The 16,277-nt window shown below is 43.7% G+C and overlaps 1 protein-coding gene across 1 annotated transcript; it reads right to left on the bottom strand.

Moving 5' to 3' along the window:
- Window positions 1-5,367: 5,367 nt before the first annotated feature.
- BHLHE40 (basic helix-loop-helix family member e40) lies at window positions 5,368-14,933 on the bottom strand. The gene is made up of 5 exons (XM_060766303.2): window positions 14,428-14,933; window positions 13,853-13,922; window positions 12,367-12,474; window positions 10,710-10,833; window positions 5,368-8,468 (listed from the first exon to the last, which is right to left on the bottom strand). Exons 1-5 carry the CDS (start codon window positions 14,517-14,519, stop codon window positions 7,606-7,608), a joined length of 1,257 nt encoding a protein of 418 aa, XP_060622286.2. The 5' UTR covers window positions 14,520-14,933; the 3' UTR covers window positions 5,368-7,605.
- Window positions 14,934-16,277: the final 1,344 nt, after the last annotated feature.

The following is a 16,277-nucleotide window of genomic DNA, read 5'->3' as shown; positions in this document are numbered from 1 at the left end:
CCCTGAAGGCGCAGGTTCGCAGCTTGGGAGTGATCCTGGACTCATCACTGAGTCTGAAACCTCAGGTTTCGGCAGTGGCCAGAGAAGCTTTTGCACAGTTAAAACTTGTGTGCCAGCTGTGCCTGTACCTTGGGAAGTCTGACTTGGCCATGGTGGTCCACGCTCTGGTTACATCCCGAATAGACTCTTGCAAAGCACTCTATGTGGGGTTGTCTCTGAAGACTCTTCGGAGGCTCCAACTAGTCCAACACTCAGCAGCCAGATTGCTCACGGGAGTGGGGTACAGGGAGCTCACAACCCCCTGTTACACCAGCTCCATTGGCTGCCAATTAGCTTCCGAGCACAATTCAAAGTGATGGTTTTAAGCTACAAGACCCTACATGGCTCAGGCCCAGTTTTCCTGTCTGAATGTATCTTTCCCTATAAACCATCAAGGACTTTAAGATCTTCTGGAGAGGCCCTGCTCTCGGTCCCACCATCTTCGCAGACACGTTTGGTGGGGACGAGAGACAGGGCCTTCCCCCTGGCTATGGAACTCTCTCCCTGGTGAGATTAGGTCTGCCCCCTCTCTCCTGTCATTCCTGTCATCCTGGCTTTGGAGTCAGGCATTTGCAGATTGACGGATGATTTAATATAGAATAACAGTTATTTGGCCACAGCGTTTTGGATTGAGTTGGATGTTGTTTTTAATGTGATTAACTGTTTTTATATGTATTTTAGAACTTATTTATTGTATCTTGTTTTATGACATTATTTATTGTATAGCATTGAATTTTGCTGTTAGCCGTTCTGGGTCCCTCCATCGAGGTAGAGCAGAACGGGATACAAAAGTTCTAAATAAATAAATAAAATAAAATAATTATGAGTGCACATACACTGTAGAATTAATGCAGTTCGACACCACTTTAACTGCAACAGCGCTATGTCTTGAAATCATGGGAGTTATTATTTCACACAGTCTTTAGCCTTCTCTGCCAAGTGTATAGATGCCATATTGAACCAGCAATACAAGGATTCCATAGCACTGAGTCATGGCAGTTGAAGTGGTTTTAAACCACATTAATGCTACAGTGTAGATGCATCTTGAGATCAAATTTCTATGGCCAAATACTCAAAGGTAAATTCATTTAAGCCCCCCCCCCCCCCCCGGTGGCTCAACAGGTTAAACTGCTGTGCTGCTGAACTTGCTGAGCAAAAGGTTGGTTGCTCAAATCCAGGGAGCGGGGTGAGCTCCTGCTGTTAGGCCCAGCTTCTGCCAACCTTGCAGTTCAAAAACATACAAATATGAGTAGATCAATAGGTACCGCTACTGCAGAAAGGTAACGGCACTCCAATCATGCCGGCCACATGACCTTGGAGGCACCTACAGACAATGCCAGCTCCTCGGCTTACAAATGGAGATGAGCACCACCTCCCAGAGTCGGACACAACTAGACTTAATGTCAGGGGAAACTTTTATCTTTACCAAAATTCATTTAAAGTGGCTTGCTCCCAGGAAAATCTGAATAGGATTGCAAAATAGGATTGATATCATTGCACTGCACCATTCTGCAAGTGATTATTATTCAGAAGTCAGCAGCACTAAATCCAATTACGTGTTTATCAGATAAGTCTACACAGAGCTTAGTGATAAGAATGGCCGCAGCAACAACTACAGCACTAAGACTCCAGCCCTGAGCCTGGAAGCAGTCATGTGAGTTTATTTTAACTGGAGAAAGCAAGAGTAACTCTCTGGACAGGCTAGAACTCATTAAAAATGGCTAAAATTGTCATTCTGCAAACATTCGTTTATGTGCACCACTGTGTTCAGTGAGGATTACTAGTGGAATATTTCAGATATTTGAAATATTTCAAGTAGATTTGAGGAGGAGGAGAAAAAACCAAACTTTTATTTTCTGGAAACCTTTTTATTGTTGTTGTTGTTGTTGTTGTTGTTATTATTATTATTATTATTATTATTATTCAACCCAGGGAGGAACATTTTGGTCATAGCCCAGGAGTTACATAGGCACACCCAATGGCACATGCATGGGCAGCATGACTTTTGACTTTTCCTGTTTTTGAAAAGTAGAAAGCCAATCATCAACCTTCAACTATCACCACTAGCTTGGTATAAAATTATTCCTACTGGAGTTCCAAACCAATTTAGAAGTGGGTTGAGGCAGAAGGTCCCGTCCAAGAAACATTTCAAAAGCACAAGTGGGTGCAGCTAGGAGCTTTCTAGACCATGCCTAGTATCATTTTTATAATTTTTGTTGCCACAGTGATTTTTCTAAAATGGCACGAAAAACAACACATCCAACACACAGGCTGAATCAACACTGCCCTATAATCCAGAATGTAGATTAACTGCATTGCTCTAGATTATATCAGTCTACACTGCCCTCTAATCCAGATCAATGCAGTTAATCCACATTCTGAAACTGGATTACAGTGCAGTGTAGATCCAGTCCAAGCTTTTTGAAATTGATTTCTTATTTGCAGTTTGACCTTCACAACAAACTTTACCAAATAGTTCCAGCATTTTCAAGAGAGAATGAAAAAGGACATGAACCTCAAGCCTAGATGAATCCAGAGCAGAATTGCTGTATTTAGAGAAGTGTGCAGCAACTACACCCAGACAACGCGTTGGGGCATGCCATAAAGCCTAAGGGAGAATCTGGTGACCTGGGAAATAGGCAGTTGGCTACTGTTTAAGCCCAAGCATGTGCCTGTCACCTATATCAAGCCAAGCCCAACCCTGCTTCTGTGTAAATTCAAAAACTATTTCTCACTGACTTCAAAACTTCTTGAAAAAAAACAGGGATGTGCTATCATTTTCTGGACTATAAAGTGGGTTTTGAACAAGGTTTCTGGGATATTTAGTTTGATGACATTCTTGTCATGGGTAATAGAGCAGCTGTATTGGACCACATGTCGGACACTTCCCAAGTGTCTAGAACTGTGTGATGTATCGGCGAATAATGCATGCAGATCGCAGTAAGGTGGCCTTCTGCAGCTGGCAGGTGGTAATTTTGTCAGCGCTGACTGTGTTTAAGTGCAGGCCAAGGTCTTTAGGCACTGCACCCAGTGTGCCAATCACCACTGGGACCACCTTGACTAGCTTGTGCCAGAATCTTTGTAGTTTGATCCTTAAATCCTCATATCGTGTCAGCTTTTCTAGTTGTTTCTCTTCAATCCTGCTGTCACCTGGGATTGCAACATCAACGATCCATATTTTGTTTTTTAACATGATTGTGAGGTCTGGAGTATTGTGCTCCAAAACTCTGTCAGTCTGAATTCAGATGTCCCAGAGTAATTTGACATTATTATTATTATTATTATTATTATTATTATTATTATTATTATTATGAACAGTCAAAGGGTTAATCTCCTACCTCACTGACATAATTATGGATACATAACTGTATGTTGTCCCCTAAACCAGCAGCTGCATGGATCAATGGAGATTTATCCTTTAGATATCTGCAGTACTACATGATGATGTCTCCAGCCTTCTTCTAATCTGTGCACTGCTTCTGACTGTGCACTGGAGATCTATGGGAGGAGGGGGGTGGAAATCAAACTAAATATCCCAGAAACCTTGTTCAAAACCCACTTTATAGTCCAGAAAATGATAGCACATCCCTGTTTTTTTTCAAGAAGTTTTGAAGTCAGTGAGAAACTTAGACTTCTAATGTCCACAAAAATGGTACTTTCCAGCTCTTCAGGAAAGCAGATGATGATGATAGGACATGATGAAATCCCAGCTCTCCCGGGGCAGTTTCGTTGGCCATTCCTTGTGGTTGTCATAGCAGCTACTGGGTTAAAGAGTCCTTCATCCTGGGAAATAATTGCTGACTGGAATTTCCTCCAGCCACTGAAAAAGCCACTCTTGCTTCTTTCCCCTTCATTGTCTCCCAGGTGTCCAGTAAAATGTCTTCTTCTTCTGCTGCTGCTGTTGTCATTGAGGGCATGCCTTCAAGTGTTTTCCAACTTTTCACAGTCATAAGGCAATCATATGATGGGGTTTTCTTGGCAAGATTTGTTCAGAGTAGATTTGTTATTGCTTTCCTTTGAGTCTGAGAGAGCATTGCCATATCGACTCTTACTCAATTGATCTGGAGTCCTTTTTGGTGTCCAGAAGACTGGACAGGCCAAGGATACATTGAGGCCATCATTGTGTGCAAGAGCAGCTTTTTTGCAGAGGCTTGCTGGTGATATCACTTCTCCTGATCTCATGGCTGGATGGCCTGTTGTGGCCTTAGCCCCCTTCCTTGTTGAGTACAGGTAGCACCTATGTAGAGCTCAGCTCCTTATGCATCATCATCAAAACAGAGGACAAACCCCTACAGACCTGCATCAGATCTGCTCAGTTATATGTGGTGGTGGTGGTGTTGTTATTTATTTGTTCAGGCATTTCCAACTCTTTGTGACCTCATGGACCAGCCCAAGCCACAGCTCCCTGTCAGCTGTCACCACCCCCAGTTCCTTCAAGGTCAAGCCAGTCACTTCAAGGATACCATCCATCCATCTTGCCCTTGGTCGGCCCCTCTTCCTTTTTCCTTTCATTTTCCCTTTCATTTTCCCCAGCATCATCTCCTCCAATCTTTCTTGTCTTCTCATTATGTGACCAAAGTATATGTACAGATACACCTTATAAATTGTCCATGACTCCTGTATCCGAGGGGACATATACTCAAAACTTTGTATGGATGTTGCAAATAGCAAGCCCTGTTGAAATGAAGGACTTTTGGTCTAAAAATACCATACAGTCATGATGAAGGATCTAGAAAATGGCAAGAGAGGACATGTTTTGTCAGATGTGGATAAATGAATCCATAGATAATGGCTCAACAGATACTGGTGTGTGTCATACAGTATTATTATTGGACCAAACATACATCTCACCATGGCAAAAGACATTGACCTGAAATGTCCTCTGTTGCTTGCTCGATTTGCCAATCAGGTGCTGATTTGCTAGCTGTGGACTGGATAATCCAAGGATCTTGTTCTCTTTTCTTGTGGTGCTTCTTCCTTATATAGAACTTGGACTAAACTAGGCTTAAAAGCAAGGACACTTTCAAATAGAAATTTCCTTTGTAAAGAAGGGTACGTGGCCACCTAAAATCAAGACCAGATTTAAGAATACTTTCTTAAATTGGACTCTGATGTTCTATTTTATTAACGACTTGATAACGGCTTGTCCTGTTTAACTCTACTAAGGCAAAGTCAGCTTCCATTCAAGAATGCTTACTTAATTTGGATCAGATTCCTTCTATTTTTCCTGGAGAATCAGTTTTAGGATGTGGCTGATAATAATTAGTATTTGTATAATATGTAATTGCAATTAGGACGTCCCTCAGACATAAATAGAAACTGTACTCGTTCCACAGGAAAATAATTTTATTATTTTTTTAAAACAACTACTTAACATTGACTCTGATAAAAATATTTACAATATCCCAACCTTCAAGAAGGTTCCAAAAATATAGACACTTTACTTCTCCCTAGAGGAAGAACAAATTCTTCTCCTCGTTAAAAAGAAACAGGAATACATTCATATTTCCCACTTTCTTTGTACTCAAGTAGTTTTACAAACAATAGACTTCTGAAACAGTTTATTTTACATATCCATATATTTATATGTACACATTTATAATTAAAACAGATATTACAAATAAAGGCAACAACTGTGTACAAAAAATATCTTTCAAAACCAGCAATAAAATAAATGGTCAAACACAATCTGCAATTGAGCATAGTGCATTCTAAGAGTTGGTGCAATAGCGCAAAGATTGATCATAGGACAGTTGTTGTATGGATTTTTCAAAACTACAAGATGACACCACCATTTGACATGGATTTTTAAGCAGCCCAAATCGGATGCTGTGTTATGTGTCAAGTCTAGGGTAGATATGGAGGCTTCTTCCAGATGATGGCTGCTTAGGTTTCTTGGTGCTTTGGTGTATAATCATCCAACAGAAAATGTCTCGTGGAAAGAAGAGCACCCCTTCACTGTCAAGTGAAATCTGGCACTCAGTTGGGCAAACTCCACCAACCATGCTGGACCCTCAGGCCACAGGGGTTTTTAATATTTCATTGCAGGATTATGATTCGCCAAAACAACAGCTCTGATCTCTGTAATGGGAGCCCATAAAGGGACAACTGTAGCATTGTCAACTAGCAAAGAGACACATTTCCCTCTCACTGAAAAAATATTGCTTGCACAGCCTCCATGTCAATCCTTAATCAATTTTCAGGGACCAGCCTCAGCAGGGGATCATGAAAAGAAGATCCAAGCTCAGCTTTCCTGTCTCTATTTTTAAGGGGAAAGTGCTTGAGTTTCAACCAGAAATGAGGTTTATCAAAGTTGGGAGTGTTATTTTGAGTATTTGGGTGTCCTCCCGGGCCTGCTATACCCAGCCTTTGCCACTACCTCCTGCTTTGGTGGTGTGGAAGTGCTACGTGATCCACACTCTTGAGCTTCAGGCAAAGAAGAGAAAATCAGGGGTTGTCTGGGATTCCCTAGCATTCATTGGCTTCAGGTACTTCCTTAGTCTTGCTATGAGCTGCCACTGGCTCTATAAGACCTGTCTAAAATCTTCACTGTGTCAATTGTAACAAATATTCTGCTGTTTAGTTGAGACAGCAGATTGCAGGAGTATTCGGAAGAAGAACACTGCACACAACTTGGATATGAGACTCTTACATAACAGACATCAGGCTGAGTTGTCTTTAGAGACAGCAACAACAGGAAACAAAAAGCCAGTGGAGAGCCATTCCATCTGATACTATCTTGCAGTAGTCAAGTCTGCTGTCTCGCTCAGGCCTGGACTTGTCTCTTTAGACATTCCAATTTCCCCAGAAGAACTTCATCTCTAGCAGCTTTGAGAAGCAATGTCCAATGTGAGGGACAGGGAAGCATGGGCCATAGCCATAGAATGTCCATACCAAATCTCTACCTAGCAGCTCAAGCTACATTTAATTTCTAGGCAGCATTTAAAAAGTAACTCTATGTGCAATCAGTAGAAACAAGAGGAGAAACCAAGATCCCCAAATTATTTACAGTGCTTTACCAACCTGTGACGGCACAGTTATTTGCCAATACTTCAATAGCTAGCTAGAAATCTGCGTGTTTGTGTGTATGCAAATCTCTGTGTATATTTTCAGTCAGAGATCTCAAATATTGGCAGCAGCAAGATGGGGAAGCCAAATTCTTTGACTCACTCTCTTGGCTCTCTAGGCATTACGCTGAAAAATCATCAGAAGTACCATGCTTTTATTCTCACAGACGGTAAGTCTGCCTCGTTTTCATTTAAACATATTCCTAGCCAACTTCCTAAGTCAGGTGTCATACTGTAGATGGTAAAAAGTACAAATTACCCCCCTCCCCCAAACCTCTCTTTAGTTCCCCTACCTTGGGTGAAATTTTGAGGGCTTTCCTAAATTTCTTGGAAAGCCAAAGTGAAGGAGGACATGGATTCCCCAGACATATATAACCAATGATCTTCCCTACTTCTCAATTCAGCCAGTTTGAAGATGTTGGGAGAGACCCTGAAATAACCTCACACTCAACCAAGTAGGAAGAAAAAAAGAACATCTCAAGAGAAAGTCACTTCATGTTTAGTCTTTGGTTTCCAAATTCAAAGGAGCCATCTGCTTCAAAGCTTGAAGCAGAGCAGTAGAGTCCATGGGGGAATGAGATGGGACTGGAGAAGGGAGCCGCTGAGGCATTAGTAAAGGAGACGACATTTTCTCTGGGCTCATTAGCCCTGAAAGTGCTGCACTGGAAGTTGGGAGGCTGGGATACAAGATCGGTACGGAGGCTGGGTACCAACACTTTTCCAGCATAGGTAGATAGGCTGTTGCTGAGGGAGGAATCAAATAGAAAGGCAGGCACAGAGGTGGCTGGTGGGGATGAGGACCCAAGAAACTGCTAGAAGGAGAGCCCAGCATATCACCGCTAAAGTGGTCTTCATCCTCTGACATTTCTATCCTGGTCCTTTTGGCAGGTGGGTCCTCACTCTCTTGCTTGATAGAACCGATTCTCTCTTGGACACCATACTTGAGGTCAGAGTCCTTCTTAAAATACTGCGCATCGGATTTGGAGTCATTTTTTTCTAGTTCTCCCCCATATCCACTGTCTGTATCTGTGTCACTACCACTCTGCTCACCACTGGAGTGGGCAAAAGTCCTCTGAATCACAGGCACACAATTTTTTCCATGAGCTTCAGCAGTTTTGGTCAGAGAGCCAGACTTTTCCTTCAGGTCCGTGGGTCTGGGAGCAGCGTCTCCTGGCTTTCTGCCAACGCCAACATGCAAAACCTCGGAGGCCACTCTGTGTAGGTGGCTTATGAGCTGGGAAGATTTCAGTTCCTTGGCATTCTCATGTTTGGCCACGTATTGCAGCACTTCTTTGGCACACATCTGGAAACCAGATCGAAACACCTCCTGGCTAGAATCAAGGCTCCTAGGTGGCAGCTCATCTGAGGAAACACCAACAGAAGGAAGTTAAAAGCGGGATGTATTGGGAAAGTTCAATACAAGATTTAAACAGCAATTAGGATAATTTTCAGGAGGGGTGGGGATAGGAAGATACCTTGCATATGCATTCCCAAAAATGTTTACCAACGAAAACTTGTTAGTCCAAAAGCATTATAAACACCAGGTGGTTCTCAGCTGTACAATCCTACAGATAGCTATTCAGAAGTAGCCCATTTCATCTCTTCCCATTGCAGCTAACTCTAGGAGGCATGGTGTTACAACCTAAGATTTTGTGAAAACAACACTATGGGGACATGATCTGGAGAAAGATGACTGACTTCTTGAACCTGTAAAGTTGAAATGTAGGTTTCTCTGAAAATATCTATTGTGTTGCTGTGAGTTTTCTTGACTGTATGGCCATGTTCTAGAAGCATTCTCTCCTGACATTTTGTCCACATTTATAGCAGGCATCCTCAGGGGTTGGGGCATATGTTGGAAATGTTGAGGGGCCTATTGGTTTTCAACAGACCCCTCAACCTCTGAGGATGGAATTTTAACTTCTAATCTGACAATATGAGACCACAACTCCAATCAGTCTTTTTCAGCATAACCAAAGGCGAGGAGTGTTGAGATATGCAGTCCAACAAGACAGCTGCACTTTGTCCACCTCTGCTCATTTTTAAAAGGAGGATTGGAAATCCAATGAACAAATGTAAACAATAGCACTTATTAGGACCAAGAAAGAATCAAGTGAGATTGGTAGCCATGAGATAAAAATAAACTCATGCTAGGATCCTCCTTTAGAACTTGGTCACTTGTCTTTGGTAACTGCAAACTGGGGTGCCCACAAAACTTGAACTCCAGATTTCAAAGGGACTAAGTCTACTTTAAGTGCAGGAAAGATGGTCTAAGGCAGTGGTTCTCAACCTGTGGGTCCCCAGATGTTTTGGCCTTCAACTCCCAGAAATCCCAACTGGTAAACTGGCTGGGATTTCTGGAGTTGTAGACCAAAATATCTGGGGACCCACAGGTTGAGAACCACTGGTCTAAGTGGAAGTCTCATCACTTGCTCCCAGATTCCCTTGGCAGGCAATTCTAGCTGTTTTTGTGACAATGATAGCAATTACTTATCACGCTGGATCACTCTGCAGACCCCGTGGAACCTCCTTAGCAAACAACACCATGTGACACAAATCCCTTGCTGGAAGCTGTCACATCTAGGAGTGCTGTCAGTGCAAATCACTGCTATTATGTGGTCTGTCTCCTTAAAGCAAGAATAGCTATCTGCAACTTCCATTAGTTTGAGCCATGGTGAGGGGGTTCAGGGGAAAACATCTGGAGGACCTAATGTTGTGCATACTTGCTTTAAATTTTGTAATCTGCCACCAGAAATGCTGACCAAAAGATCCGTATAGTAGGCAGTGTGGTAATAATGTGTGGAATAGTCAGTGCTGAGTTGTCAAAGAAGCAGGACATTTGGGGTGAGTTAAATATCAAAGTAGGACTAGGGAAGCTGTGACCCATCAGATCAGTGGTTCTCAACCTGTGGGTCCCCAGATGTTTTGGCCTACAACTCCCAGAAATCCCAGCCAGTTTACCATCAATTAGAATTTCTGGGAATTGAAGGCCAAAATATCTGGAGGCCCCCAGGTTGAGAACCACTGCATAAGATGAACTGCTACAATGATACTCATGGTTAGATATTAATTAGTTAAATATAAATAGTATCACCATCATCTCCCATTAATACCTAGATCGATGGGAACTAGAATGTGGGGTCACAGTGTTAAAGGTTAGCTGACAATGCAAGCTCTGTGGAGGACTTCAAGGAAGGAGGGAAGGGGAGGTATGGATAATTAAATGCTAGAGAAGCTACCCCAAGCTTTTGCCTGTAAGAACACCATGCTGGACAGAAATCCTTCTTTTGACCTAAAGGTAATATAAGAGCTGGCAATCCAACCTTTAAAAAATGCAGTCATGTTTCAAATAAAGAGCTAATTGTGTATCATGGTGAAAGGGCAATGTGAAGATTTGAAATACCCTTCAAAGATCTCTGATCCCAGAGGAGATCCCACTAAAACCAAATGAAACGACTTCTCCATGGGCATGATTGTCAGAAGTGGATTTGGAAGACCTTAGTGGCCAAAAGAAAACAAATCCCCAAAGAAAGACCTTTTTCCTAAAATATGGGTTGCCAGAATAATCACAAAGTTCCCTGTTGAAGAGTATTAGCACAAACTCACCAGCATGTAAACCTTTCTGGAGAGCAAGGATCTGTTGCTGCTGTTGCTCAATGCGGCTGGTTAGTGCTTTAACATGCTTCAAGGTAAGTTCAAGAACAACGGCTTTTTCCAAATGTCCTAATGTCTGTGGAGGAAGAGAAAATGGCTCAAGTCAAGTCTCAGCCAAAGCAATCCAAACACAACAGTACAAAATGCTCAGGGAAAGAGGACAGAAACAGGAGTAACTAGAATTCTAGCATTCAATTTAACACATTTATATTGCTTTTATTACCATTTATTGTGAGCTGCCTTGAGTCCTTTTACCGGGAGGAAAGCAGGATAAAAAATAAATAAAAATAAACTAAACTAAACCTGACATTTTCTGTTTGTTTTTGGGTTTTTTTTCAACCTAGCTATTTAAATCCATGTATCTGGCATTTTGTGAAAAGAGCACATAAAAGGAAAGAGCAACTGTCAACTCAAGTGCTAAGAATATTTAGCTCTATTTAAAAAGGACAGAAGGAAGCCCATGTTTTACATATCAGTTTTGGCTATCTCTGTTGGCAGAAGTCCAACACAAAACAGAGTAATTCAGGAAGCCTGCTTCCTGAACTCAGGCAACTACATTATATGGATAACCACATTATACACACACACACACACACACAAATTCAGTCATTTCTATTGATAAGTTCACAGCACTATATCCAAGTGGACTGGACCTTTTAAGGGACAATCTGCACTGTAGAATTAATACAGTTTGACATCACTACAACTTCAGTGGCTCAATGAAATGGAATTGTGGGAATTTTATTTTTACAAAGTCTTTAGCGTTCTCTGCCAAAGAGTGCTAGCACCTCCCCAAACTACACTCTTAGTATTCCATAACACTAAGCCATGGCAGTTACAGTGGTGTCAAACTGCATTAAGTGGGTTGCTGTGAATTTTCCGGGCTGTATGGCCATGTTACAGAAGCATTCTCTCCTGACGTTTCACCCACATCTATGGCAGGCATCCTCAGAGGTTGTGAGGTTTGTTGGAAACTATGAAAATTGGGTTTATATATCTGTGGAAAGTCCATGGTGAGAGAAAGAACTCTTGTCTGCTTGAGGCAAGTGTGAGTGTTGCAACTGGCCACCTTAATTAGCATTGAATAGCCTTGCAACTTCAAAGCTTGGATGGTTCCTGCCTGGGGGAATCCTTTGTTGGGAGGTGATTAGCTGGCCCTGATTGTTTCTTGTCTGAAATTCCCCTGTTTTTGAGTGTTATTCTTTATTTACTGTCCTGATTTTAGAGTTTTGCAGTGTTGGTAGCCAGATTGCATTAATTTTACACTGCAAATGAATCTTTTGTTAACTTAAAAGTTTGCCACCAGGAAAACAGGGAAGAAAAACCAAAATGCACTCTCCCTAACAAATCATTTGACTTATCCTGTTGCATCTTCAAATCCAATCCGATCCAGAGGTTCATGAACTTAGCAACAAAACCAAGTCCTATCAGGAAGCTCAAGGAAGCAATCCAACCCGAGACAAGACAACTCTCTCTCCCCGTTCACACCTGCACTGCTTCAGGAAACCTCTAGATGGCAACTTTACCTGCACAAAAAGCCCTGCAAAGCCAACCCAATGCCCAACGCAGAAGGAAGAAGTCTCTGGGCAGTGGCCAGATTTTCACTTACTGTAAGTTTGAGATGTTCTGGTAACAGATCTTTCAGCTGGGCAATGCATTCATTAATCCGATCTCGTCTTTTCTTTTCAATCAGCCGGTGGGGTAACTTGTAGGTCTCCTAAAAATCAACAGGTACCAAAAAATTATACAACCATTTCATCAGTTGAGAGGAAAAGTGATTTCTGAGCATAGTATTATCTGTCCAAATAGATTGGAAAAAATTATAAACATTTTCTTAGATCATTTTTTTTTGTTTTTTAAAAAACAGCATTACCAAACCCAAAGTTTATTGCAGATGATGTATTTTGATCATCTCCAGAAAATTATCTGATGCAACTATGAAGTGAGTTTCCTGGGCTGTATGGCCATGTTCCAGAAGCATTCTCTCCTGACATTTTGCCCACATCTATGGCAGGAATTTTCAGAGGTTGAGAAATCTATTGAAAACTAAGAAAGTCAGGTTTATATCTGTGGAATAACGTCCAGGGTGGGAGAAAGAATTCTTGTCGTTTGAGGCAAGTGTGAATGTTGCAATTGGCCACCTTGATTAGCACTGAAAAGCCTTGTAGCTTCAAAGCCTGGCTGATTGCTGCCTGGGGATCAACACTCAAAAACAGGGGAATTCCAGACAAGAATCAATCAGGGGCAATTAATCACCTCCCAACAAAGGATTCCCCCAGGTAGGAAGCAGCCAAGCTTTGAAGCTGCAAGGCTATTCAATGCTAATCAGGGTGATCAATTGCAACATGCCTCATCTTGCCTCAAACAGACAAGAGTTCTTTCTCCTACCCTGGATGCTATTCCAGAGATATAAAAACCTTGCTTACCTTGTCTTTGACAAACCACACAACATCTGAGGATGCCTGCCATAGATGTGGGTGAAATGTCAGGAGAGAATGCTCCTGGAAAATAGCCATACAGCCCGGAAAACTTACAGCAACTCAGTGATTCCGGCCATGAAAGCCTTCGACAACATATGAAGATATTGTTTTGCTGCATGATAAGGCAAATCCATGAGCATAATAACATTTTTGGAAAAATGAATACCCTCCACCCCACAAATAGAGTCTCCAAAAACAAATTTTGAGGGGCCATTGAAAATGAATGCTCTTTTGTATATGTTTGGGAAGACCATTACTTAATCTCAGAACGAAACTGGGTCAAAATTGAGTTGCTGTTGAGTTTTCTGGGCTGCATGGCTGTGTTCCAGAATCATTCTCTCCTGATGTTTTTCCCACATCTATGGCAGCCTTCCTCAAAGGTTGAGGGGTCTCAACCTCTGAGGATGACTGCCATAGATGCAGGCGAAATGTCGGGAGAGAATGCTTCTGGAACATGGCCATATAGCCTGGAAAACTCTCAACAATTCAATGATTCCAGCTGTGAAATCCTTCAACAACACATTGGGTGAAAACTATTCACTGAGGACGCTAAGAAAATACTAGTCAGTAAATAATAAATAAATAAGAAAAATGCTACGAATGTTCTGTATTTACCTTGCTGTCTTCGCCTCTTTTTAACCCTCTCCTGGGTTTATAAACTTGGTACATGTGAGCAAAGTCCAACCTGTTGATGAGCCAAAAGGAGAAAGATGTAAATGACTTGCAAGAATAATCCAGGAAGGTAGTCAATCCTCCCCATCCCTCTCCAAAACCTACAGAAGTAGCATCTACACTGCGGAATGAATGCAGTTCAAATGAATGCAGTTCAACGCCACTTGGCTCAGTGCTCGGGAATAAAGGGGGCTGGAGTTGTACTGCCACCTCCATAGCATTGAGACCTGGGCAGGTCAAAGTGGTGATAAACTGCATTAACTCTAAAGCGTAGACACAGTAGAGTGAGAAGAAAGAGGGCTAAGCTATAGAAAAGTTTGGAGAGAAGGAAAACAAGGGAGAGGAAATTGAGAGGTGTACTGCTTGTCCCAGGTGCAGAAAGTGAGAGCAGAGGTAGCCAAGGGAAGCACCATCCCAACCCAAGAGGAACCTGGTTGGAAAGCGATTTCAATCCCACACAGATAGATAGATAGATAGATAGATAGATAGATAGATAGATAGATAGATAGAGAGCTTACCCTGGCATCTCGTTGCCCTCCAACGTGGCCAGCTTGCCCAAGCAAGGCGGTGCTGGAGGAGGAGGAGGTTGGGCGCTGGGGATCCTTTCCATGGCCAACTGGGTGGCTTCTCCTTCCTCTTCTTAAGGTTGCCTCTCCTTCCTTCCTATCCTTCTCCCTCCGGTGAGCTGTTTTCCTCTAAGGATGGAGCCGAAGTCTCCAAGATCCCGCTTTGGGTCTCTCTCTCTCTGAGTCGGCTTTCCTTTTTTTCCTAACAGGACTTTCTCCTCTGGTGGTTCTCCTCTCTCTCTCTCTCTCTGGGTCAAAAGGAGAGGCGAGTTCTGTCTGTGCTTCAGGTGGGAGAGCCTTTGCGGCGCGTCTCTGCAGCGCCTCTTTCTCCTCCTTCGGTGCGGACGGAGGACAGAGCGATCCGATCCGCCCTGTGACTGACTTCAGGCACGTCTGGCCGCGGCTGCTTCTGAAGCCGGAGAGGGAGGGAGGAGAGGAGAGGAGAGGAGGAGGAGGAGCGGGCCTGCCTCTTCTCCCTTCCTCTGCCCCCCCCCCGTCCCTCCCCGCCTCCCTCCTCGCCTCCCTCCTCATCACATGAGCCTCACGTGTCGGACAACGCTCCGGCCTCCCTCCCTCCCTCCGCTGTGGCCAGGAGCTTCCCTGCCGCCGCCTCTGCAAACGTGACCCAGGGCTGCCCTGGGAGGGCCCCGGAGGAGGAGGAGGAGGAGGAGGAGGAAGGCCTGGCCCCACTGCAACTGCTCCGCTTATCCCATCGCATGAAGAAAGCCCTGGCCAAACTCCAGGGAGGACCCTCGACTTGGAAGACATCCTCCCCCCCCCCCAAGGGCCATCCAGTCTGACCCCTTGGCATGCAAGGAAAGCACATTCAAGGCGCCTCCCACAAAGGACCACCCAGCCCAACTTCCTGACACACAGCGAAAGGGACTGTCTAAGCACTCCCGACAGATGGGCATCCACTACAACCTTCTGACATGCAGGAAAGGCACAATCCAAGCACTCCCGGCAGATGGTCATAAAGTTCAACCCCCTAACAGACAGGGAAAGCACAATCAAAGTACTCCCGGCAGATAGACATCCAGTCTAACCTCCCAACATGCAGGGAAAGCACAATCAAAGCACTCCCGGTGGATGGCCATAAAGTTCAACCCCCTGACACGCAGGGAAGACACAATCGAAGCACCCTCGTCAGATAGCCATCCAGTCTAACCTCCTGACATGCAAGGAAAGCACAATCAAAGCACTCTCTACAGATGGACATCCAGTCTAACCTCCCAACGTGCAGGGAAAGCACAAAAACACTCCCGGTGGATGGCCATTAAGTTCAACCTCCTGACATGCGGGGAAGGCACAATCAAAGCACACCCGGCAGATAGCCATCCGGTCTAACCCCCTGACATGCAGGGAACTCTCTGCCCCGGAGTGGTGTGGTGGAGGCTCCTTCTTTGGAAGGTTTTAAACAGAGGCTGGATGGCCATGTGTCAGGGGTGCTTTGAATGCAATATTCCTGCTTCTTGGCAGGGGGTTGGCCTGGATGGCCCATGAGGTCTCTTCCACAATCAAAGAACTCCCTGAAGATGGACATCTAGTCTAACATCCTGACACGCAGGGAAAGCACAATCAAAGTACTCCCGGCGGATGGCCATAACGTTCAACCCCCTGACACGCAGGGAAAGCACCACTGACAGATGGACATCCAGCCCAAGCCTTTGACATGCAAGGAAAGCAGAATCATAGAATCATAGAGTTGGAAGAGACCTCATGGGCCACCCGGTCCAAACCTCTACCGAGAAACAGGAAAATCGCATTCAAAGCACTCCCTGCAGATGGCCATCCAGCCTTTG

This window comes from Anolis sagrei, chromosome 2, assembly GCF_037176765.1.
Source record: "Anolis sagrei isolate rAnoSag1 chromosome 2, rAnoSag1.mat, whole genome shotgun sequence".
Taxonomy (NCBI): Eukaryota; Metazoa; Chordata; class Lepidosauria; order Squamata; family Dactyloidae; genus Anolis; species Anolis sagrei.
Note: the sequence above shows the minus strand (reverse complement) of the source record. Positions and strands in the feature narration are given on the sequence as shown.

Excerpts from the sequence above, each read along its gene's own strand:
- BHLHE40 (XM_060766303.2), bottom strand. The coding sequence starts at position 14,519 with ATGGAAAGGATCCCCAGCGCCCAACCTCCTCCTCCTCCAGCACCGCCT. Across the intron at positions 13,923-14,427 it reads GAGGGCAACGAGATGCCAGG|GTTGGACTTTGCTCACATGT; the intron begins GTAAGCTCTCTA and ends GCTCATCAACAG. Across the intron at positions 10,834-12,366 it reads CAGAACATCTCAAACTTACA|ACATTAGGACATTTGGAAAA; the intron begins GTAAGTGAAAAT and ends CTTCCTCCACAG.